The sequence below is a fragment of the Neovison vison genome, chromosome 8 (genome assembly GCF_020171115.1).
Source record: "Neovison vison isolate M4711 chromosome 8, ASM_NN_V1, whole genome shotgun sequence".
In the NCBI taxonomy this organism is placed as follows: Eukaryota; Metazoa; Chordata; class Mammalia; order Carnivora; family Mustelidae; genus Neogale; species Neogale vison.
Window position 1 is genome coordinate 70,188,459 of NC_058098.1, and position 24,634 is coordinate 70,213,092.

A 24,634-nucleotide genomic window follows, 5' to 3' on the forward strand; every position below is an offset into this window, starting at 1 on the left:
ACACTGGTCATCCCTGTCTTAACATGAAGGCTCTTTTTCTTTCTTTGAAGACCTCTCCAAAACCCACACAACTAGAAATAGTTGTAAGTAAACTTCATCAGTGTTGAAGCTAATAATAACAAAACTTGCTACTCATTAATAAAACTTGCTACTCATTACGTTTTACCTATTTTTATTAGAAGGAATCTTGAATTCAACATGGCTTCTTAAACATCTTTATTCCAAACACATGAACGGTTGTGGCACAGAGAACCAGTAATGAAAGGCACAGTCAACAGGACCAGTTAATAGGTTTTCAATTATAGCAGCAAATTTGGAAATAATCTTCCTTTAAAAATCTTAACAGGTACCTAAAATATTATTACTACAGATATTACCCATTCACCCAATGAAAACATTTTAAGGAAAATATGTACAATACATTTAAGGAGGAAAAAAAAATCTGGTACAGCCTGGAAAAGCAATTCCTCAGGCACCTTCTCTAAGGGGTGCTTTCAGAAACATCTATGACGTTTCCAAACAGTGTTTTTGATGAGAAACACATTAGTTTTTCATTTCATAAATGAAACAAAATTGTTACGTTCAGTCAGCTGATTTCTAAATCTTTCTTAGAAAACATCACTGTCTTTACTGAAATGAAAAGTATCAAAGCTGCTGGCAGTGCATCTTACAGTACTGTCGATATCAGCCATTTTTAAGGCTCAGAGAATAGGTCTTCTAAAGGTATTTTCACCCAATTTCAGCAAACCGAGCATTTCAAATAATGGAAGGCTAATCACACTAAAGTACCGAACCTTTGACTCCAGAGGGATTTGCTAATTACTAATACCAAGAAACAACTAGGAGCAAGTGATATATAAAGTAGCCTCCCTAATGTTCAAGAGTATCATTAAATATTCCCCACAACAAACAATCCTTATTTGGAAAACAATTTTAGCACCACTATTCACATTTTTACAGCAGTGTGAACACTAGGAATGATACTTTGCACAAAGTGCTTTCCATTCAATGCCCAGCTTACTTTCTTGAACGTCTTCTAAATTCTTCACACACACACACACACACACACACAAGTGCCAGCTCTGCTCTTTCCCATTTGTCTCCTTGAACATGATCTAATTAGTGCCCAAAAAAGGTGGAGTGTTTCAGGCAAGAAGAGTTTACATATAGGTACTGGTGATAGGGATATATATAACAAATCCTTTTTTTTTTTTTTTTAAATACTGTCGTTGTAGTCTTTTTAGCATTGTGTGTTCACATGCATTGAAGAAATAAAGCATACTGGTTATGGCATCTATCAAGATTAATAATTAAAATTGTACAGCTATCAAATTTAACACACTATAATGCTACACAGCTTAGAAAAGTTTCCTTTTCTATAAAAGAAAGAGCTGGGATATCTGGGTTTCTCTAGAACACAAAGATGATTAGGACTCCAATTTCTGACTTTTTGACAGTCTTAGCCTCTCATTTTCTTCCCTTTAGCTGTGTTGTTCTTCAATCAAGGGTATGGTGATATAGTAAAAATAAGCACAAAAATTAATGTACAAAACCAAAATAACAAGCTTCAATAGCAATTAATGGCTTGGAAGCAGACAGGTATTTTAGAAAATACCTGCAAAGTACAAAAATTTGGTTGGCACATACAGGATTTGATCTGTGCTTATACAATAAAGTCAGCTTGGGGTTAAAAAAAAAAAAAGTTCGTTCAATGCAGAGTAGATTATCCTTCTGTAAAGGCAGAGTTTTTTGTTTTTTTTTCCTCTCCTAATATTTAGAATACCACTGTTCATGATTCTTAAATAATATACTGAACAGGCTCAGAGCAGAAAAATCACAAATACATACCTCTCCCAGGAAGAAGATTCCATATACCATGGGTCCTCCTTCTGGAATGAGAACAGTCCTGTCCTAGCAGGGTTTTTTGTTTTTATTTTTGTTTTAGAAAACATTGCTTAGATACTCTAAGTTTTTGGCAACAAACTTCCAATCAAGACTACTAAAGATTCTCAGGCAGAGAAACCCCAGAGGCAGCCCAGTTGTAAGTTTGCTAGTGTAAGACTTAACTCACGTGGTTATCAAAATCTCCCAACTCCAGAGAATCAAGTATGAAGACTTTTCCTCCTCACCTCTTTTAAATACTATATTCATTCTCTATTGCTGCATAACAAATCACCACAAATTCAGAGGCTTAAAACAATGCCTATTTATTATCTCACAGTTCCGCAGGCCAGAAGTCAGGGCGGGTTTGATTCAAGTTCTCTGCATAGGGTCTCACAAGGCTGGAGTCATGGGGGTGGCAGAGCTGGGCTCTCATCTGATGGAGAAGACTCTAGCTGCAAGCTTACTCGGTTCATTAACTGATGGAGTTCCTGTGTTGGTAGGGCTGAAGTTCCGGTTCCTGTGGCTGTCGATGGAGGCCTCTCTCAGCTCCTGACAGGCAACTACATTTCTTCTCCTGTGGCCCCTCCATCTTACATCAGCAGTGGTGCCTTGAGTCCTTCTGCTTTGAATCTGACTTATGCTACCAGCCTGAGAAAACCCTGCTTTTAAAGGGCTCACACAGATTAGCTGAACATGATTATGGGTGATAGTCATGGCTTCCACCCACACACAAAGAGGGAGGACGGCATCTACGGTACCTGAGGGTCATCTGCAGAATTGTGGCTAGTACAAACAGTGCCACTAATGAGAGCAACCGTGCCAGACATGCGGTTTCCACATTAACCAAACTTGCCTTTGAGGACAGTACTAATGGGAGACCGCCTTTTGGTGACAGTAACAGATTGAAAAGAAGCCTTCAGTACGTTGCTGAAGGTTTTGAAATAAAGACACCTGATCACATACTGGTGCCACGAGTGACCTGAAAAGCCATACCTTTTCCAAAGACCTCTCCACGGTTGAATTAACACACATGTTTCTACAGCCTGCCTGCTGAATCATCCAACACACACTCACTTTTTCCAGAGCTTTTCAATCTCACTGCCTGAAACCACTGTTCTCGTCGGACTGCACGGTAGGGCCTCCGCGCGTGCTGGAAAGAGCACGTGAGACTTAAGAGCAGAGAACTCCGAAATCTGGGGTCTCAGAATCCGGGAAACAGTCCTCAACCTTCTTGCCTACGATACTCGCCGTCTGCACTGTGATATATTCTGCACATCTGCTTTCGTCCTCGTAGTCAGAACTCGTTCCTCTGGTTTCCCAAGTGTTCGCATTAGCACTCCTGACACAGTGCTGGCCCAACAGAACTTTCTGCAGTGACAGAAGGCTATCTGTGCTGTCCAGTCAGGGGCCACGAGCCACATGTGGCTGATGAGCACCTGAACGTAGCTAGTGTGACTGAGGCGCTAAAGATCTTACTAATTTAAATTTACACACCCACTATGTGTCTACTGGCAACTGCTCAGAACAGCACAGCTCTAGTCTCAACAGTTTACATGAAATGCATACCAGATGCAAACCAGGTTTATCTCTATATGTTAATAATTAAATACTGGACACCACAGGACAGTGTCCCCACTCACTATTCGGATACAAGTGGTTCAGTGTCCTCTCGAGGCCAAATACATATCCTTCCCTCAGTCCCAGGTACTCTTCACCCCCTCCACTGTTCTGTCCCCAGATTTGCTCCCCAACTCCTCTCCAGAGTTACCCTACAGTGTCTTGCTTAAGGAAAGCAGGGCTGTTTCTAATGGCCTCAGGAGGAAGTGGGGGCAGGGAAAGACCAACAAGGAGATGATCGGAGCACAGGAAGGATGAGTTACAGGCCTGCCTGGAAACCTGACAGGTGGGAGAACGTGTGCGCACACATAATACACACTCGCCAGGAACAACCAAAACTCAACAGCTGAGTGTGTATGTATGTAAGTGTATGGCAAGCAATGTTGATAAAGGGAGTTAAAAAGAAAGAGGAGTGTGGGCTGGAACAGTTGGTCCCCTCGTCCAGACCTGGGCAGGGGACCTGCCACGTGCCAGGCCCTATTCCTGGCACTACTAGGCACTGGTAACAATTCATGGGGAGGAGTGCATGAGAGAGTCTGCAAGGGGGTGAGATTTGGCTCCAAGTATTCCCGGGAACAGGAGGGGTGAGCGAAACCTGGGAGGGGAGGCTGAGAGGAAGCACCGGAAGAAGCCGGCTGGTATGGCTCACCAGTCTAAAGTCCAAGCAGCCCTAAGGGCAAGGAGCTGCAGTCATGGTCACCTCCCTGATCTTCAGCGCATGCTCCTTCTCCCTAAAATCAGAGTGGGCTCCTGGGGAAGCAAGGAGAGCAGAGGACTTCTTAACCCACCCAGGGGTTTCTCTCCCGATACTTGGTGGTTCTAGCAGTCCATAATATTCAACAGCTGCCAAAGTTTTACAATGAAAGGTTATTCTTCTCAAATGAAATTGGCCTGTGGGCATCAGGCCAAGGAAATGTAAGGACAACATAAAAAGTAAATTAAAGAAAGTGAAAAGTAAATCTAAAAAGCCCAGCAAAAATGTTTCATTAGACTTGGACATAAAAATTATTCGTGGCCATGTGTAACTTTTTAATTAAGGAAAGTAACTGACGATGATTCCAACAAGAGTAATGGAAAGAAGTGTATCCTATCCGTGTTTCCCAACATTTTTCACTCCAACATACTGTACAGAAAACAAGGCTGTCTGGAAGCTCTTTGTTCAGCATCCTGGGTAACCGCGGGAGGCTCCCCCAGGCAAGAGGCAACCAGTGGACAGCTCCAGCCCCCGGAGGCCTCAGCCACTGGCTAGTCCGAGAGCTCAGGGTGATCATTCCGAACTTCTTAAAAGTAAAATACTTTTGTAAAGATCGCTGATTGCTAAGGCTGATAGTCTTTTTGTTTCCAGTAGTAATAACATTTGGAATTACATGATTAAGAGCTATAAATGCTCTTCAGATATGAATTTACCTGTAAGTTCATAAAGACAACAGAGCAAGTCACTTTGCAAAAACATACAACTGCTACAATATCTCTCCCTAAAAACCAATATTACATTTTTTTCTGTAAAATTCAATGATTTTGACTCATACAATAACATCACCTGGAAAACATTTTGTCAGAACTCACTAAATGGGTGCAGATATAAAAGGATCAACAAGAGATAATGCATCTAACTCATGGATTAAAGACACAGATTTAAAAAGAAAAAAGTTTGTCATCTTACATATCAGAGGGAATGTAATGAGTTGAGTCCATGATAATTTGGGCTGAATGCATGACCCCTGCACATTAAAGTTTATCAGACTGATTTTTTTTTTTTACACCATAAACAGTATAGTAAAATAACCCTCAAGAAGGACGTTGGTCTTTAAAATCTTGGCTTTAAGGAATGACAAATGCCTTTGAAAATATTTTGTTCAGAATCACTGCAATTATAAAAGTACTTCAGTTAGGAAATCAATCTAGAATCATTCTTAAATGGCAGTGCATTTGAAAAATGGCATTCGTTTGTAATGTTTGCATTTCCAAAGAAAAATATAGAAAGAACTTAAAAAAGCAAGGTAACTTTTCAAAAAAAGTATTGATTCAAAAATTTACTGCACAAAAATATGTACTTCTTAAATGTTTCTAATAAATTAACTCCATAACATTTTTATGTATATTTATATATTTATATATATATATAATCCCTGATAATCTATAAAAGAGGGTCTATAATAGTAAAATAAATGAACTTCAAAAGTACCCCCTTCATAAAATGTATTTAACATTAATTTTTCTCAAATTTAAAGAATGTAACAATATGTACAACTCTTATGTATTAGTATAATACCAAAATAGTACAAGTCATATTAACAGGCTGTCATAACTGTAAAATGTTTGAGTCAAGTTAAAATTGGAGGACAGCTTAGGTTCGAATGAATGCAATTATCCATGGGAGCTTCACTTTCCAAGTGGAAATGACAATCATTTTATCTACAGTAGATTTCACAAGAGGTAGTGTTCAAGTAAAAAAAAAAAAAAAAAAAAAGGTACATGCTTAACTATCTTTAATTAACAAATTCACAGGAAAAAAATGTACTGGTTTCTTAGCAGATGATCAGTTGGTGACTTTTTTAATATGAATCTGAAATACAAAATAATGAGAGTACAATAAAGGCCTTATGCATAAAATAAAAATGTGGTTAAAAAAAAAAAACACAAAAAAAACCCCACAGAAAACCAACAACAACGTACTATCTAAGCTGTATCATTGACAGCACACGTTGTCTTACCTCATTAAGAATGGCCCAAACGGCAGAATTCTGAATAACTGAAAGTCGAAAGGCTGAAATGGGGTTTAGGCTAGGATCCACCATTCCTTCGGCAACACCATTCTCAAATTTTCCTTCAAAAGAAAAATCAACATGTGTTGGATAGCCTGAAATCAGCAAGCATAAAGTATCATGGACTTAAAACAGGGAAGAAAAACACCAAAACATTTCCAGTGGGTGTCGTCAAGACGGGCCTGGGTGAATTTTCCCCCTTCTTTCTACTTTTATTGAACTTTCAAATTTCTCACGAAGTGTATGCTTATATTAGAAGCACCTAGTAAGAGAGGCAGAGCTATACTTTCTCTTACTGCAAATTAAATGTGTGTGTGTATGTTCTTGCATCAAAAATATTTTAACATGCAGGTTTTTAATAAAATGTGACTTAACCAAACCTTACCAAAGTGTACTCTGTACCATGGCTCAGTCCAACTCTTTAAGGTTAAGTCAGTAATAGCAAATTTCAGTGCTTTCAGACATAACATATAATGGTTGGCCTTGAGCAGGCACTCAATCTGTATGTATCCGTTCCCATGTCACATCTAGAAGGAATTAAGAAGTGATACCTCCTCCAGGAGGTTCTAATAGAAAACTGCTATTACAAATGACAAGTTGAAAAAGCTAGGACCAAGAGGTTCTATAAGAAGGTAGCATGCTCTATATCCAATTTTTCATGCTGTGAGGAATTTCTTAAAACAACAAAATGCAATGGAAAAAGTGACAGACAAATGGTTTGTTCTTGGCCATGTTTCTCTAAGCCAGGAGCTGGCAACCCTTTTATTACACAGGATAGATGGTAAATATTTTGGGCTTTGTGGACTAAGAGGAAAAGTAAAGATATCAGGTTGGCACTTCTACACGGGAAGTGGGGAAAAAAATGTCCACAAAATTTTTATTGATGAAATTCAAATGATAAGAACCACCATGCAGGTGTACCAAGAAAAACATAATTCCTTTTAGGATGGTGGAGGGTTGGTTAACATCATTCATTAACTGGGATTCAAAGTGATCTTCCTCATTAAAATCGATCATAAATGTTCATCTGTTCATATGAATCCATGAGATTTTACATATTTTATCTTGACTAATTCCTTTCACATAGCCTAGGTGCTGCGAAACACATCAGTCCACTAGCTCGTGATTTTACCGGAGCATATTCATCACTTGGAGGGTATTCATGGAATTCCATTAGGTTCTTCTCCTCAATACTTGCCTTGCAAGTGTCACTACACTGCAGATGAGTCACTTTTGAGCAAAAGTCAGGTGGAAGCTTCTTGATCAGTCTGATATTGGAGCTCAAATAATCACGGTCATCAGTGGCTTGGCTGGAATAAAAGGTCTGCACGGAAGTGCTATTTTGTCTTGTAATTTTAGCTTGAATAAAACGTTATCAAGTCTGCACCAAAAACTAACTTTCTAAGAGATAATAGTGGTTAAGGGCAGTCCTGGGAAAAAATTTCAGTAATGTTCCTGGGCTTAAAAAAAAAATAGTTCTTTTTTTGTTTTGTTTTGTTTTGTTTTTTCATTTTAAAATTGATCACAGCTAAGCCCCAGAGCTGCTGTGTGGTCCAGAAGGTCATACTGTTCAGTTCTATTTCTGACAAAAATTCACAGAACTGATCATGGCAGAGTCCATGAGAATGAATCAAGTTCACTGATGACGCTGCTGGTTCAATAAAATAATGATACATGACAGATTCAAGTAGTTCCTATAAAGTACCAGATGAATAATAAAATAACCACTGGCTTTGCTTACATTTCCACAAGCTCTGTACACGTATCCAACTAAGCCTTCTTCTTTATAGATATCTTCACCACCATTCAGTGTAACACATTTCACTTCAGGTTGTACTCAATTTGTGTTTTCTCAGCTTGTTGGAGAATATTCTTGCCTGTACTTGGTTCCATGTAGACTTTTCAGAGGCCAATGCTTCGGTTACTTCAAGGTTGGCACTGACTCCAAATAACAACTAGGCAGTACCTATAACCTCTATCAACTCATCAAGAGACCAGGAAACAATTTGCTTTGTTTTTGTTTTGTTTTGTTTTGTTTTTAATGGAAATGATAGAATTCAGCCTATTTTTTTTTTTCTAGTGTTACCTAGTGTTTTCTACTGTTACCTAGGGCAAGAAGATTTTTTAAGCTTTCTTTGTACTGCAGGTCTAGATCCAATTTCCCACATACAATTATATTTGTTATGACTTTTTGTGCACTGAAATACCCCCAGATACTGTGCACTAGCAGGATTTCTGACCGTGATCTTACAAATATCCCCATCCAAAAAGGTACAAAATGCATTAGTGTATCTAATCCCTCACACACAAAAATGCACAAAGACCAGGAAAAAAACAAGAACAAAAACAAAAAAAAGGAGTGTCAAGCATTTGGGAGTCAACTAAGTAAAGAACATTTAGTGATAATCAGGATTAATTTTGAAGAAAACGACACTATTGGGGTTTTAGAAAGAATAAACAGCTGGCATAACAAAATATTTGCAGTATTTTTTCCACCTTCTATGAAGGAAGCTGTTTTCCCAACAAGATGTGAATATCTGTTACATAAATATTAATTCTTCAATTTACAATGGGGAGGAAACCTTCAAGCACTCTAGGGCTTAAATTTATTTTCTCTTTCCAACTCCCCCCCTTTTTTAAACATATCCATTTACCTATTTGTGTATATATGTTTATATTTATATATACACTTTATTATTTATTGGTGCTCTATGTACTATGTACAATGTATTTAAGGTATCAGTCTGACTTCAAAAAAATTCTATTTTGCCAATTAGTAATAATCTTACAATGATACACATTTAGTTGTTACCTTCCTGTCTTGTGTTCTCTTGTTTTCATGTAGTTTATGTTAACAAATGCTATAAATACCATATCATATTATTAACACTTAGGCAGTCAATGGTCTTGCTTTGTCTTCTGACTGATCGTGTTCCCAGTGTCCTCAATTCTTCAAGCAGTTGATTGTGAGTGAAAGCTTGATGGTCTTAAGTTTATTTTATCTGCACACACATCTTGGCTGCTCCAATTAAATACGACGTAACATACCCTTGGTCATTGGCTTCATTTACTTGGCTAACACCCAAGTCACCCCGCCACTCACTCTGGTTACAGCCTCATGGGCATTTATTTCTGGGAAGAAATTCTGCTGTCATGAAATACTGTCCGTTAAATCTTCTGATTTCCTGACCTCTGCTTTCCTGTGAGTTGGGAACAGCATGAGTGCTCAGGACGGCAATGTGTTCCCCAGACCAGCTGTCACATCACGGCGTAATAACCATGGCGATCTGCCATCCGATCTGATCAAATACGCCACATTTTCATGGTTAAAAAGCACTGACATTCAAAGTCCACTTTCATAGTTTTTGGCATCATGTGTGAGCACTGGTTATCATTATGATTATTATTTTTTAAACGTCACAGGATGGTGGTGTGCGGGGACACGGTCAGATCGTAACTGCATTGCCACTACCTGGCGCGCCCCAGCACCACCTCCTTCTTGGCTGCAAACTCTCGGCTCTTCTCACCCGCTGGGGCGTCAGAGTGCATGGACTGCACAGAAGTAAGCGAGCATCAATAAAATGTTCCAATAACTATTTACGGACACTGAAATCAAACCTTTTTATCATTTTTACATGTCACAATATATAATTTTCATTTTTTTCAAAACCACTGAAAAATAAAAACGAAAAAAAAAAAATTAAACATTCTAAGCAAAAACAGGAAGTAGGGAGGGAAAAAAACCAAGAGGAAGAGGGCCAGAGCAGGACTGAGGCTATCTGGTGTGGAGATTATGCAGCCTAACCTAGAGTTTTACAAAATAATGATAGGCTTTTAGTAAGAGAAGTTCAATCTGAAAAACATACCAGAGAAAACCTGTAATATGTTTTTTAGAGATTTATTTATTTTAGAGAGAGAATGCACACATGTGAGGTAGGGCAGGGCAGAGGAAGAGAGACAAGCGGACTCCACACTGAGCGCAGAACCCCACGTCAGGCTCAATCCCTCAACTCTGAGATCACAATCTGAACCAAAATCAAGAGTCCTACATTTCACTAAGGCACCCAAGTGCCCCCAAGAAGACTTGTAGTATTAAATGTATTTCTTATTTAAAAGTTATTAATAATCTTTTTTTTTTAAAAAAGATCTTACTCATTTATTTGCCAGAGAGAGATCACCGAGAGGATCACAGAGAGAGGAAGCAGAGAGAGGAGGAAGCAGGCTCCCCACTGAGCAGAGAGCCCGATGTGGGGCTCCATCCCAGGACCCTGAGATCATGACCTGAGCTGAAGGCAGAGGCTTAACCCACTGGGCCACCCAGGAGCCCCTATTAATAATCTTATTTCATGAAAGTATGTCCATGCTTGGGGCTAGACTGGGGTGGGAAGTATATGCTACAAAAAAGTATTACTGAATTATTGAGTTAGGCAGGGAACTTAGGGCTGAAAAATACTGTGAAACTTGAAACACTTTAATGAGGTATCATACTATCATCTGATGAGCTCATTTAATTAGAAAGGTAATTACCTAATGGTGTAACTGGCCTCTTTAAAACACCTGTATCCAGGACACACCTGAGTGAGACAGTCAGCTAAGCAACCAACTCTTGGTTGTGGCTCAGGTTGTGATCTCAGGGTTGTGAGACTGAGCCCTGTGTTAGGCTCCAGGGTCCGTGGGGAATCTGCTGAAGACTCTTTCTCTCTACGTGTGCTTTCCCTCTGTGTGCATGCATACACTCTTTAAATAGGTAAATCTTTAAAAAAAAAAAACAACACGGGCACCTGGGTGGCTCAGTGGGTTAAGGCTCTGCCTTCAGCTCAGGTCATGATCTCGGGGTCCTGGGATCAAGCCCCACATCGGGCTCTCTGCTCTGCAGGGAGCCTGCTTCCCCGCCCCCACCCCCGCCTGCCTTTCTGCCTATTTGTGATCTCTCTCTGTCAAATAAATAAAATCTTTAAAAACAACAACATCAAAAACAGTTTCACCCAGGATTTTATCCTGCAGCTATACTCTCACATGTCCAAAAGACTACAAATTGTAGCAAAAACTGCTAACAACCATCCACCACTAGGGGACCGGCTATGCGAATTTTGATATGTTAACCCATGGAAATACTAGGCAGCCAATTAAAAGAATGAAGAAAGAATACGAAGAGTAAAGTATAGCAGAGGATAATGTAGCTAAGGACCTGCTTGCACTCTCATACATGTGCAGAACTGTTCAAACAAGCATTCTTTATAATGGGAGACAAAGGAAACAAACTTTATAAACAAACAGGAGGACAGACAGTGATATATCCACTGTGAACATTTACACAGCCAGTAAATGAACGAGCCAAAGATACACGCATCCACATGGATGAATCTCATGATGGGGAGAGAAAAGAAACTGTAGACTACGGAAGGTTATTATTTCGCTCAGATTTAACAAGCGAAATAACACTGTGTGTTGTTCAGGAATACATCGTACATACATAGTAGAAGTGGACATGCAAACGGTAACCACAAACCTTAGGACAGTAGTTCTCCTTGGGTGGGAGGGGGAAAGAAGGTATTAGGGAAGAACAACTGAATTGGCAGATCTTAAGCCAAACACACAGATGCTCATTACATTATTATTTGTATCTTCTGTGCATCTGAAATGTTACAACCTTTTGGAATGTTCCTCTTTCATATATAATACTTGTGTATTTGATCCGGGAAAAGATGCAGAACAAAGGACGTACAGCATGTTATCATTCCTGTGTGACTGTGTGTTTTTAAAGAATATACTCGTATCTCTTCATTTCTGAACAGATAACTTCTAGAAGGACACAAAGCCTTAAAGGAACTGCCTCTGGGAAGCACTGGGGAGGACGGAAAAGAAGAGCAGAGGAGGCTGAAATTCATGTTTTCAGGTTTGCGTTTGGTGCCACGTGCCTGTACCAGCTTCCCGAACAAGAAATTTAATTTTTGTTCTTGACCCAGTGAACTGGTAGGTCCACACTGAGAGACAGGAAAGAAGGGGGAAAGGAAGGAGGAGCTTACTGGAGAGTAATCAGAACTCCCAATTCCCAGTACTGGCCGAGACTTGCAGGGTCACGCCCTGTGGGGCTCCCCCTCCTACCACACCCCGACTGCGCACCCGTCTGTCCTTCCAGTGTTTCTCTGACAGGGCTCTTTGCCTCACAACTGGGACCGACTAGAAAGTGTCGAGAATAGAGCTCCAGTCTCACTGAGCTCAGGCAGTGCGGGGAACGCGGCGGGGCAGGTGCCGAAGGCCACAGACTCTTCACGTTCCTACTCAGATTCAGATTTTCCTGAGTAATGTCTCTCCCTCTGCTCTATTTTTTTGAAAATAATTTTCTCCAGGTACGGCTGTTCCACTATGAGGAAGGTCTGCGAAGCTATTCCACTAAGGCATACTTAAGGGAGTGGAATTGTTTCATACTCAGTTGAAAGAAATCAGTTGCTCCGTGTTTCTGATGCACCTTTTCGTTATACAAGGTCCTAGGCTGGCTGGTTTACACTTTCTCTTCTGTTCTAAACATGTTTGAGCTGTTGTCTTAGATGGTCATTATCTTCAAGTTGCTACTGATGGTCAATTTCCTATGCTTTCCTAATCTAGAACACAACAGTCTCAGAAACTAAATAACGGACAAGTAATAGGGTTAATAAATGTCTTGGATATGCAGCCGAGTTTTTGTACATTTCTAGACATAACCCAAATATGAAAATAATGAAACTCATCTATCCACCAAAACTACACAAAAACTAGGGTTATCACACAACCTTGTAGCAGAAACCATGACACACCAGATGTGAAAACTCTCAAGACAGTTTTCTGATTGTATCTGTCCTGTACACCTACAGTGTAAACTTACCAATATTCTCTTCTGCCTACCACTAAGAAAAGCATTACTTTTAAGAAAAAGAAAATACATCCTCATTCACTGAGTTGACACCCATCCAGCAACAGAGCGTATGTTAACTGCAAGAGACAGCCAAGGGCCATCGCCGCCTGCCTTCCCCGCCAAGTGCGCGGGACTGCACTGGGACAGGCGACCGCGCTGTGACAGGGGACCGCCCTGTGACATGGCAAGGCCACACAGTAAAGCGCACGCAGTGTGTTAGGAAGAGCAGACAAGAGGGGCAGCTGCAGTGTTCAACAGAAAAGGAGAAAGCCTTCATTAGGAGAAATATCAGGTGGAGAAAATGGCCAGAGGCACAGCTGCACATGAGCGCAAGGAGCATGAGAGAACAAGAGACTCAGGACAAGGGAAACTGAGAGTCAAAGCGAACATGATGTGAAAGTGGATGGAAGCTAAGGAATGTGATCATGGAAAGGCGTTAAGATCTCTCTCCAGGCTAACATCGTGGCAACAGGGACGCTTTAGCAAGGCAACGGCTGGGGTTCCGGGCAAAGCGAGTGGAAGGGCGCAGGGAGAGGCAGTCCTTCTCCGGCCCAGACCAAGAGGCAGAGGCCTGAGCACCAGCCCAGGGCAGGTGACTGGGCATTCCCAGATGGACCTGTTTTATGCTAACAGACAGTACAAAGTGGGGTGTGTGTTCAGGGTGTCTCCCAAGATTGGGCTTAGGCAACCAAGTGAACAGTGATAGCAAAAACTATGGTGGCCGAAAGCTACGACCCTGGCACAGATGCTCAGAGCCAATGGCTGTGTGGCCATGTCAGAAAGCATCTCAGGGGGTGCCCGGGCGTCTGCCTTCGGCTCAGGTCATGATCTCAGGGTCCTGGAATCGAGTCCTGCATGGGGCTCTCTGCTCTGCAGGTGGCCTGCTTCTCCCTTATCCCCACCCCCTCTGCTTTGGTGCTCTCTCTTTCTTTCTCTCTCTCAAATAAGTAAATAAAATCCTTAAAGAGAGAGAGAGAGCAAGCATCTCAGAACAGACCTGAAGCTCAGGAAGGAGGCAGGGGCTAAAGGCACAGAGCTTCTGGCACATGGATATTGCTGGGACCTTGCAAGTAGCTACCATCGCCCGGTCAGAGAGGGCAGGAGGCAGCTGAAGGCAGAGGATCTAGCAGTGACTATCAACCATGAAACAGCAGGTGGGGAGAGAAAGAGGAACCAACAAATGAACCTCTGATCTGAAATCCTGGTTGGGTCAAGACAATTAAAGTATGAAACACAAGAACCCACACAACTTGGGAGGACATTGGTAACTATAACCCTAAAGTGCTTAACATCCAACGAGAAGTTATAATTACTTAGGAGTTAGTCCAGAAAAGTCAAGGACATTCTACTAGGTTAAAGTAGGAGGTATTACCTATTCTGAAATAACCATCTTCTAATCGTTTGTCTTTGGTTTCTTTGCTTATTTCCAAACCTTCACTCTAAAATAGAACAAAAACATTAACTTTGCAAATCATTACTTCTATTTACAACAGATCTAATATATCTTAATAAACATAAAAGTGATGTTTGCAGCTCAGCTATTTCTAAAAAAGAAAAATGTCATCTCAGTCTTGACTCTTAAAAAGTTTATCAATACAAATATTCTTTTATATTATAAATATCTGAATCTATGTATCTTTCTAGATTGGTTAGAAAATTTAAATATATAAATATAAATAAATACAGATAATGATACATTGATTAGAACATTTAAATTTTAATTAATTTAAATTTAAACCAATTTAATAGGGTTCATTAAAAATAAAAAACTGTGTTAACCTGAAAGAAAACTAAGCACTCCTTAAAGACCAGTAAATTAATTTTGTGTATTAAACAACAGGCATTAAAACCACATGGCATTTGGGACTCAAAATATAAACACCAGTTAAGCATTAAAGTAAAATGATGATTCACTTATTTTCCTAGTAGGAACTTCCACGTTATTTTCCAACAGGAAACAAAATAGAGGCCCTATGAATAAGACAGATGGGACATATACTAAGTGTTCCATATTTCAAAAAAAAAAAAAATTAATCTTGCTTGTCATGAAGGTCCTGCAAACGAGAGAATTTTCTTTCACCTTGTCAGTAAGGATAACCTCAAACCAAGTCTCCTGGTCTTAGTTCTGAAGACTTAGGGGAAAAAACAGGCATACCTTTAAAGGCAAAACTTCCACAGTTGTGTTGAGCAGGATATCTCCTGGATGTTCTTGGTTGCCGCTGTGGAACAAGTAACTGAAAAGACAAACATAAAAGTATGAGTCAGACTAGACTTGACGAAGATTCAGGAAGACGGCCTCACCTCATAGTGAGTTTTCCCAGCAATGCTTGGGTTGAGCAGGGACTGCACCAGGGCGCGTAGCGAGGGCATGTTACTGTTCCGAATAGTTGCAGGGAACCTAAAAACTCAAGGATGCAACCCTGAGGGGATGTGTTAATTCCTTCCATCAGAAGGGGCATGTGTGGTACTTGATGAAATAATGTATTTTACAGACTTCAAAAAAAAAAAAAGACAGATTTAGGCTGTGGTTCACACCGTTTTAAACATACACTACTCTCAAGGAGTAATTGAAGCTGCAGCACCTACAGAATACTACTGTATCTTGTGCCCGAGAAAATTTTCACCAGGACGGCCATGAGCCATGGCAAGTTCAAAGACTAGCCTTATCCAATGCAAATAATTTCAGTATTAGGAGCCTGAGAGTAAATTAACCAATTCCAAATATCTGAATAATTCCACTTATCACTAAGAACAAACATCTGAATAGCAACTATGATCAATCTAAAATATTCCCGGGGTATGAGGATAATGTCCTCAGGTTCTGACACCCTGAAAACCAGTGTATGTGTAAGTGTATGTGGGGAAAGGAGGGAGGGAGGGCGGGTGAAAAACCCAGACAGGGCATGCAAAGCATATCTAAATCTAAACTGAAAACTTAAGTTTAGGGGCGCCTGGGTGGCTCAGTCTGTTATGCGGCTGCCTTCAGTTCAGGTCATGATCCCAGGGTCCTGAGATCGAGTCCCCACACCAGGCTCCTTGCTCAGTGGGGAGCCCGCTTTTCCCTCTCTCTCTGCCTGCCTCTCTGCCCACTTGTGCTTGCTTTCTCCCTGTCAAATAAATGAATAAAATCTTAAAAAAAGAAAAGATAGAAAACAACTTTAACTAAGTTAAACGGTTAAAAGTTTAGATTTAGAAAGACCTGGATCCAAACCCTAAGTCTCTCATTTAGTCTCTCATTAAGAGAATTCTCACATTTAGCAAGTTACATTAGCTTCCTGAACCTGAGTTTCTTTTAAAAGTGCAGAGATTCTCACCCGCCTCACAGGACTGTAGCAAGTTTATGAGTTTATGAGAACTGACAAAATACCCTGCCTATTCAAAGTACTCAGCAAGGAGCAGTGACAGGAGGCTAACGGTATACAGTATGGTATTGGTGGGCAGAAATCATCTGGGATGAAGACCAGATTTTCCAGTGTTACAGAGGGAAGGGCACCCTCAGCTCCCTCTAGGCTACGCCAAAGATTAATTCCAATGTTTTCAGATGAGAGACACCTTTTTTATTTTTTTTTATTTTATTTATTTATTTATTTTTTTTTTTAAAGATTTTATTTATTTGTCAGAGAGAGAGAGGGAGAGAGAGCGAGCACAGGCAGACAGAATGGCAGGCAGAGGCAGAGGGAGAAGCAGGCTCCCTGCCGAGCAAGGAGCCCGATGTGGGACTTGATCCCAGGACACTAGGATCATGACCTGAGCTGAAGGCAGCTGCTTAACCAACTGAGCCACCCAGGCGTCCCAAGAGAGACACCTTTTTTTAAAAGACATCTTTGACTTGAAATGCTACCTGCTATAACTTATGGGCCACTCATGACCTCAGCTACAGACAAATACAAAACAGAGGAAGCCACTTTTTTTTTCTCCAATTTATTTATTTTCAGGAAAACAGTATTCATTATTTTTTCACCACACCCAGTGCTCCATGCAAGCCGTGCCCTCTATGATACCCACCACCTGGTACCCCAACCTCCCCCCCCCCGCCACTTCAAACCCCTCAGATTGTTTTACAGAGCCCATAGTCTCTCATGGTTCACCTCCCTTTCCAATTTATCCAAAAGCACATACCCTCCCCAATGTCCATAACCCTACCCCCCTTCTCCCAACCCCCCTCCCCCCAGCAACCCACAGTTTGTTTCGTGAGATTAAGAGTCACTTATGGTTTGTCTCCCTCCCTATCCCATCTTGTTTCATGGATTCTTCTCCTACCCACTTAAGCCCCCATGTTGCATCACCACTTCCTCATATTTTTTTTAAAGATTTTATTTATTCACTTGACAGACAGAGATCTTAAGTAGGCAGAGAGGCAGGTAGAGAGAGAGGGGGAAGCAGGCTCCCTGGTGAGCAGAGAGCCCGATGTGGGGCTCGATCCCAGGACTCTGGGATCATACCTGAGCCGAAGGCAGAGGCTCTAACCCGCTGAGCCACCCAGGTGCCCCAGAAAGCCACTTTTAAGAAAGGAATGATGGACAGAATTTGCCACTCAGACAGACTGATTCAGAGGTGTTTACTATGAGATTACAGCGGAAGAGTCAGTATGATCTACAAAGTTTAGTATCAGAAGTAAATGTGGTATAGCCGACAGTGGGGAGAATGTGCAACTATTAAAATGTTTACAAGGGGCACCTGGGTGGCTCAGTGGGTTGGGCCCCTCCCTTCGGCTCAGGTTGTGGTCTCAAAGTCCTGGGATCAAGCCCCACATCAGGCTCTCTGCTCATCGGGGAGCCTTCTTCCCCCTCTCTCTGCTTACTTGTAATCTCTCTCTGTGTCAAATAAATAAATAAAAATATCTTTTAAAAAAGGTATTAAAAATGTTTACAAATCATTTATGACAAATTATGATGGAAAATATAAGACATAAAATTACATACAGACCATAATGGCTTTCAAGGTAGAAAGTGCCAATATGATCACAGTGGTATCTATGGGGTTGTGATTTTTTCCCTCATTTTTTTGTATTTTAAAACTTTTATGTAATCAAAACATATCATATGTAGTCAGAAAATATTTTCCCTACCACTTAATTTCTGTACTGATAAATACAACTTCTGCTTTACCCACCCCCCAGCAAGTCCATTATTGTGCAAGTCAAAAGTGATTCCTTTTCCCTATTCTAGGCAAGGTGGCGGGGTCTCTCCATGAACTCTGAGAAAATTCAGATATACTCTGATTTTAAAAGAACTGTGTTTTCTCATGAAAGAAATTGAAGAAGACACAAAAGGTGGAAGACCATTCCATGCTCTTGGATTGGAAGAATAAACACTGTTAAAATGTCTATACTGCCTAGAGCAATCTATACTTTTAATGCCATTCTGATCAAAATTCCACCGGCATTCTTCAAAGAGCTGGAGCAAATAATCCTAAAATTTGTATGGAATCAGAAGAGACCCCGAATCGCTAAGGAAATGTTGAAAAACAAAAATAAAGCTGGGGGCATCACGTTACCTGATTTCAAGCTTTATTACAAAGCTGTGATCACCAAGACAGCATGGTACTGGCATAAAAACAGACACATAGACCAGTGGAACAGAGTAGAGAGCCCAGATATGGACCCTCAACTCTACGGTCAATTAATCTTCGACAAAACAGGAAAAAATATACAGTGGAAAAAGTCTCTTCAATAAATAGTGCTGGGAAAACTGGAAAGCTATATGTAGAAGAATGAAACTCGACCGTTCTCTTACACCGTACACAAAGATAAACTCAAAATGGATAAAAGACCTCAACGTGAGACAGGAATCCATCAGAATCCTAGAGGAAAACATAGGCAGTAATCTCTTCGATATCAGCCACAGCAACTTCTTTCAAGATATGTCTCCAAAGGCAAAGGAAACAAAAGCGAAAATAAACTTTTGGGACTTCATCAAAATCAAAAGCTTCTGCACAGCAAAGGAAACAGTCAAAAAAACAAAGAGGCAACCCACGGAATGGGAGAAGATATTTGCAAATGACAGTACAGACAAAAGGTTGATATCCAGGATCTATAATGAACTCCTCAAACTCAACACACACGAAACAGGCAAACATATCAAAAAATGGGAAGAAGATATGAACAGACACTTCTCCCATCAAGACATACAAATGGCTATCAGACACATGAAAAAATGTGCATCATCATTAGCCCTCAGGGAGATTCAAATTAAAACCACATTGAGATATCACCTTACAACAGTTAGAATGGCCAAAATTAACAAAACAGGAAACAACATGTATTGGAGGGGATGTGGAGAAAGGGGAACCCTCCTCTTACACTATTGTTGGGAATGCAAGTTGGTGCAGCCCCTTTGGAGAACAGTGTGGAGATTCCTCAAGAAATTAAAAATAGAACTTCCCTATGACCCTGCAATTTGCACTCCTGGGTATTTACCCCAAAGATACAGATGTCGTGAAAAGAAGGGCCATCTGTACCCCAATGTTTATAGCAGCAATGGCCATGGTCGCCAAACTATGGAAAGAACCAAGATGCCCTTCAATGGACGAATGGATAAGGAAGATGTGGTCCATATATACTATGGAGTATTATGCCTCCCTCAGAAAGGATGAATATCCAACCTTTGTAGCAACATGGACGGGACTGGAAGAGATTATGCTGAGTGAAATAAGTCAAGCAGAGAGAGTCAATTATCATATGGTTTCACTTATTTGTGGAGCATAACAAATATCATGGAGGACAAGGGGTGTTAGAGAGGAGAAGGGAGTTGGGGTAAATTGGAAGGGGAGGTGAATCATGAGAGACTATGGATTCTGAAAAACAATCTGAGGGGTTTGAAGTGGCGGGGGTGTGGGAGGTTGGGGTACCAGGTGGTGGGTATTCTAGAGGGCACGGCTTGCATGGAGCACTGGGTGTGGTGAAAAAATAATGAATACTTTTTTTCTGAAAATAAATAAATTGAAAAAAAAAAAAAAAGAAGAACTGTGTTTTACTTAGAAATGGTTCCTCAGGGGCACCTGGGTGGCTCAGTGGGTTAAGCCTCTGCCTTCGGCTCAGGTCATGATCCCAGGGTCCTGGGATTGAGCCCCACATCGGGCTCTCTGCTCTGCAGGGAGCCTGCTTCCTCCTCTCTCTCTCTGTCTGCCTCTCTGCCTACTTGTGATCTCTGTCTGTCAAATAAATAAATCAAATCTTTGAAAAAAAAAAGAAATGGGTCCTCAGTGGGATCATATACTTTATAGAAATTTATTGTAAATACATTTGTTAACAAATCTGATCTCCAGTACAGGAGTTCGTTAGCAGATTCTTTGCTGGCACAATTTTAACTTGTTAAAAATAAACCAACAGAAATGGTCTGAGACTATTCTGATTTATGGAGGAGAAAAAATTGTTTCTAATTGTATGATGACTCTTTGTTTAGAAGTCTCTGAGTATAGCTGACCCACAATGCTACGTTAGCTTCAGGTGTACAACACAGTGATCTGCCAGCTCTGTGTGAGTCTGAGTTCACCACAAGGGCGGCTGCCATCTGTCACCATACAGGGCTGCTATACTGTCACTCACTGTATTCCCTATGCTGTGCCTTTTATGCCAGCAACATACTCATTCCATCACTGGAAGCCTGTAGCTCCCTCTCCTCTTCACCATTTTGCCCAATCCCCCCAACTCCCCTCCCCTTCTGGCTACCAGTTTGTTTTCTGTATTCACAGGTCTGAGTCTGCTTTTTGTTTGCCTGTGGGTTGTTTTCTTTAAGATTCCTGAGTGGAATTATGTGGTATGTGTCTTTCTCAGTCTGACTTACTTCACTTAGCTTAATACCCTCTAGGTCCATCCACATTGTCACAAAAGGCAAGATCTCATCCTTTGTGTGGCATATTCCCTCATGGGTACATATACCACAATCTCCTTATCTTATCTGTTTTTCTACCGATGACGCTTGGGATGCTTCCCTATCATGGTTACTGTTAATCATGCTGCAGTAAACATAGAGCTGCAAGAATCCTTTTGAAGTAGTGTTTTCCTTTCCTTTGGTAAGTACCCAGTAGTGGAATTACTGCATTATACTGTACTTCCATTTTTAATTTTTTAAGGAACCTTCATATTGTTTCCCATAGTGGTTGCACCAATTTACATTCCCACCAACAGTGCACAAGGGGCCCCCTTTCCCCATGCCCCTGCCAACACTTGTTCTTTCTTGTCATTCTGATTTTAGCCATTCTGACTGGTATAAGGTGACAGCTCATTGTTTTGACTTGCCTCTCCCTGACACCTATTGATGCTGAGCATCCTTTCAGCCATCTGTTGGGCATCTATATGTCATCTCCGGAAAAATGTGTCTTCAGGTCCTCTGCTCCATTTTTTAATCAAATCATTTGCTTTTTTGGTATTGAATTGTGTAAGTTCTTTACATATTTTGGGCCAACACAGGGCCTGAACCCCTGACTCTAAGATCAAGACCTGAGCTGAGATCAGGAGTCAGAGGCTCAACCAACTGAGCTGCCCAAATGCCCCTATGATGACTCTTTTAAGTGTGGTAAATACTACTTCAAAGTGCTGAATATCATACTATAAGTATAAAAATGAACATTAAATTTAACATCAAAATATTATATACTCATAAATGTGAAATATTACTCCAAAGTATTTTTAGGTTTTTCCAGGGATAATCCCATTGCCCAAAACATTTTTTTATTTATAATTTTTTTAATAAACATATAATCCCAGGGGTACAGGTCTGTGAATCGCCAGGTTTACACACTTCACGGAACTCAACATATTGCCCAAAACATTTTTACACATTTAAATTCCTCTTTAGAATCAGTTTTGAGTTATAAAATAAAATCAATAACATGATAACTATGCACTATTCTGAAAACCTTAAGTAGAATTATTCCAAATGAGTTTTTGTGGGTTCTAACAACGGGACACACCTCACACAAGAACACGTAACACAATGTGCCCCAGGCTACAGAATTATATTCCATTCAGGGATTACATTTAAGTGTACCACAGATGGTTTATAGTCTGGGGAATATGCCCCAAACTGAAGAAAGTTTGGGGTAAATCATGACTGTTAAAAAAGAGGCAGGAAAGAGTCCTAAATTCTGTTAAATGAACATAAATTCTGAAAAACACAAAAGGGTTATAAATTCTTCCACGGTGGTCTAAAAGCAAGCCAGCATGTGTAAAATCACTGACTAGGGATGGTCACAGTCTGTCAAAAGTATCATTTCAACCAATTTTCTAGGTAACTGACTAGCTCTCACTCAATCCTGAGGGATATTCTAGAATAAGGACATGAAAACTAATCTATATTTGGAGGAAGAATTCTGCCTGAAAGTACTAAAAAACTATACTAAACATTTGTTCAACGATACCAAGAATTTACCAAACACGCTAAGAGCTGATGTCCTATCTAAAAACAACACACCCATTTTACTACTGAGTTGTAGGAAAGTATTTTACAATCTAACACTTGGGACCCACCATCTCCTCACATCTGTTATACACATTAAAAAAAAAAACAAACCATCGTAAATCACACTAAGAAGAGGTGTAAAATTTTAAGACCAAATAGATTTCAGTAGTCACCAACCTTTCTACATTGACTGGCTTATCAAATTTGAACAAGATGTAGTCTCCGGCTACTGGGGTTATAGCCCAGAAGAAATCCTCCCCCATGTAAGTTTTCTCCAGTGTATGTCCTTGGTAGACCTTCAAAGAAGTAGATATCTCTGCAGGTGGGTTTACATGGATTTTAAGAATTAATGGTTTCATGTAATCTTTATCCTAAGAGGAGAAACACATATGCTGTTAAACATCATATAGCTTATTTATACTTAAGAATAATCAGTGACTAAACACTAAATAACAAACTGTATGTGCATGAGGAAAATAAAATTACATCACCAACCGTGAGTTTCTGTATTTTTCCTGATAGAGAAGAATGCAGACCAACATGTTGGAAAAGCGAAGGTCTGAAGCGAATTCGTAGATTTGCTTTCTGTCTATCACAATGTTTCTAAATATTAAAAAAAAAAATGTCAGTGTCACATTACAAAATGAAATCTTGTCCTCATCAGAAAACCACAAGTCCTTTTATTTTCTTTTTCCTTTTTTTAGAGACAGAGTAGGGGTCAGGGAGGGGCAGAAGGAAAGGGAGAGAGAGAGTTGTAAGTAGGCTCCACATCCAGCACGGAGCCTGAGACGTGGGGCTCCATCTCATAGCCCTGAGATCATGACCTGAGTTGAAACCAAGAGTTGGACACTCGACCAATTGGGCTACCCAGGTGCCCCTTTCAGAAGTCCTTCTCAAGAATATTGAAAAGAAAATCCAACTTATCTCATAATTCCAAATCACAATTCTTACGGTCCTTTTTATTTTTTTTTTAAAGATTTTATTTATTTATTTGTCAGAAAGAGAGGGAGAGAGAGCGAGCACAGGCAGGCAGAGGCAGAGGGAGAAGCAGGCTCCCTGCCGAGCAAGGAGCCCGATGTGGGACTCAATCCCAGGACGCTGGGATCATGACCTGAGCCGAAGGCAGCTGCTTAACCAACTGAGCCACCCAGGCGTCCCTTTACGGTCCTTTTTAACACATTGAGATTTGCTACTTACTAGATAAACAGATTTAATATGAAAAAAATTTAAAATAAGCACAGCTAAGAGAAGAGTTCAGGATTTAATTTCAACCATCTTCAGGATACGTCAAAATGTCCATTTGACTTTTAAAATTAAAATGCACACAATATAACCTAAAGGTTTGGTTCAAATATACAGAATGTCTTTAATTGGATGATAAAACATAGGATTTGCAAATAATAAAAGGCATATTTTGTTGCATCAAAGTTATCTGAAAATGCAAGGCAACAACTTGACCATAAGCATTCAGTTGGGTCTTCTGCAGTATTTTATCTCCTATAGGGTTAGGTTCTAAAATGAGTCTGGGAGGTGAGAATCTCTGATAGTAGAAATTAAAACCATTTAAATCCTCTATAAATTTTAGCACACAGCCCTTTGGCCAGTTTGATCAATCTTTTCTGTCACTGCTCCTTAGGTATTTCAAGTTCCACAGTTCAACTCAGCACAGTTACGGGACAACTTGTGTTTCCACGTGAAGCGCCTCCAGGTCCAGACTTCAGATTACAACCTGTCCTCACGCTTGGTCTGGCTGTGGGAAACCCATAATGCCAGCAGGGCGGCCCCTGGGGGTTAACTCGGTATTTGAAAACAGCCTCAGCTGTCCTGTCAGGCTTCTATCAACTCTTCTCATTTTCAGTGACTTTTACAAGTTCTGGACGAAGAATGTACTTTTATTTGTAAGACATTTCCACTTGGAAAGGCCTCCAGTAGTTTCCTGGGTACTAAAATGCTTAATTTTTCTCAAGAGGTTTTACTTCATTACTGTTATTACTAACACTATAGTAGAGGTAATAGAACATATTCTATTTACACAAAATTCAACTACTCCAATGGAAGGTGAGGGAAAGGAAGGG

The 24,634-nt window shown here is 40.4% G+C and overlaps 1 protein-coding gene across 3 annotated transcripts in view; it reads right to left on the reverse strand.

The window, feature by feature from the left end:
- Positions 1–201: 201 nt before the first annotated feature.
- Positions 202–24,634, reverse strand: part of MGAT4A (alpha-1,3-mannosyl-glycoprotein 4-beta-N-acetylglucosaminyltransferase A) — a 124,531-nt gene continuing 100,098 nt past the window's right edge. For all 3 annotated transcript variants that reach the window (XM_044263875.1, XM_044263873.1, XM_044263874.1), the window contains exons 11-16: positions 23,055–23,162; positions 22,737–22,930; positions 15,314–15,392; positions 14,531–14,597; positions 6,216–6,328; positions 202–6,067 (exon numbers count right to left, since the gene is read on the reverse strand). In XM_044263875.1, coding sequence (XP_044119810.1) covers positions 6,041–6,067; positions 6,216–6,328; positions 14,531–14,597; positions 15,314–15,392; positions 22,737–22,930; positions 23,055–23,162 — 588 coding nt within the window. In that variant the 3' untranslated portion in view covers positions 202–6,040. The remainder of the gene's footprint in view (positions 6,068–6,215; positions 6,329–14,530; positions 14,598–15,313; positions 15,393–22,736; positions 22,931–23,054; positions 23,163–24,634) is intronic.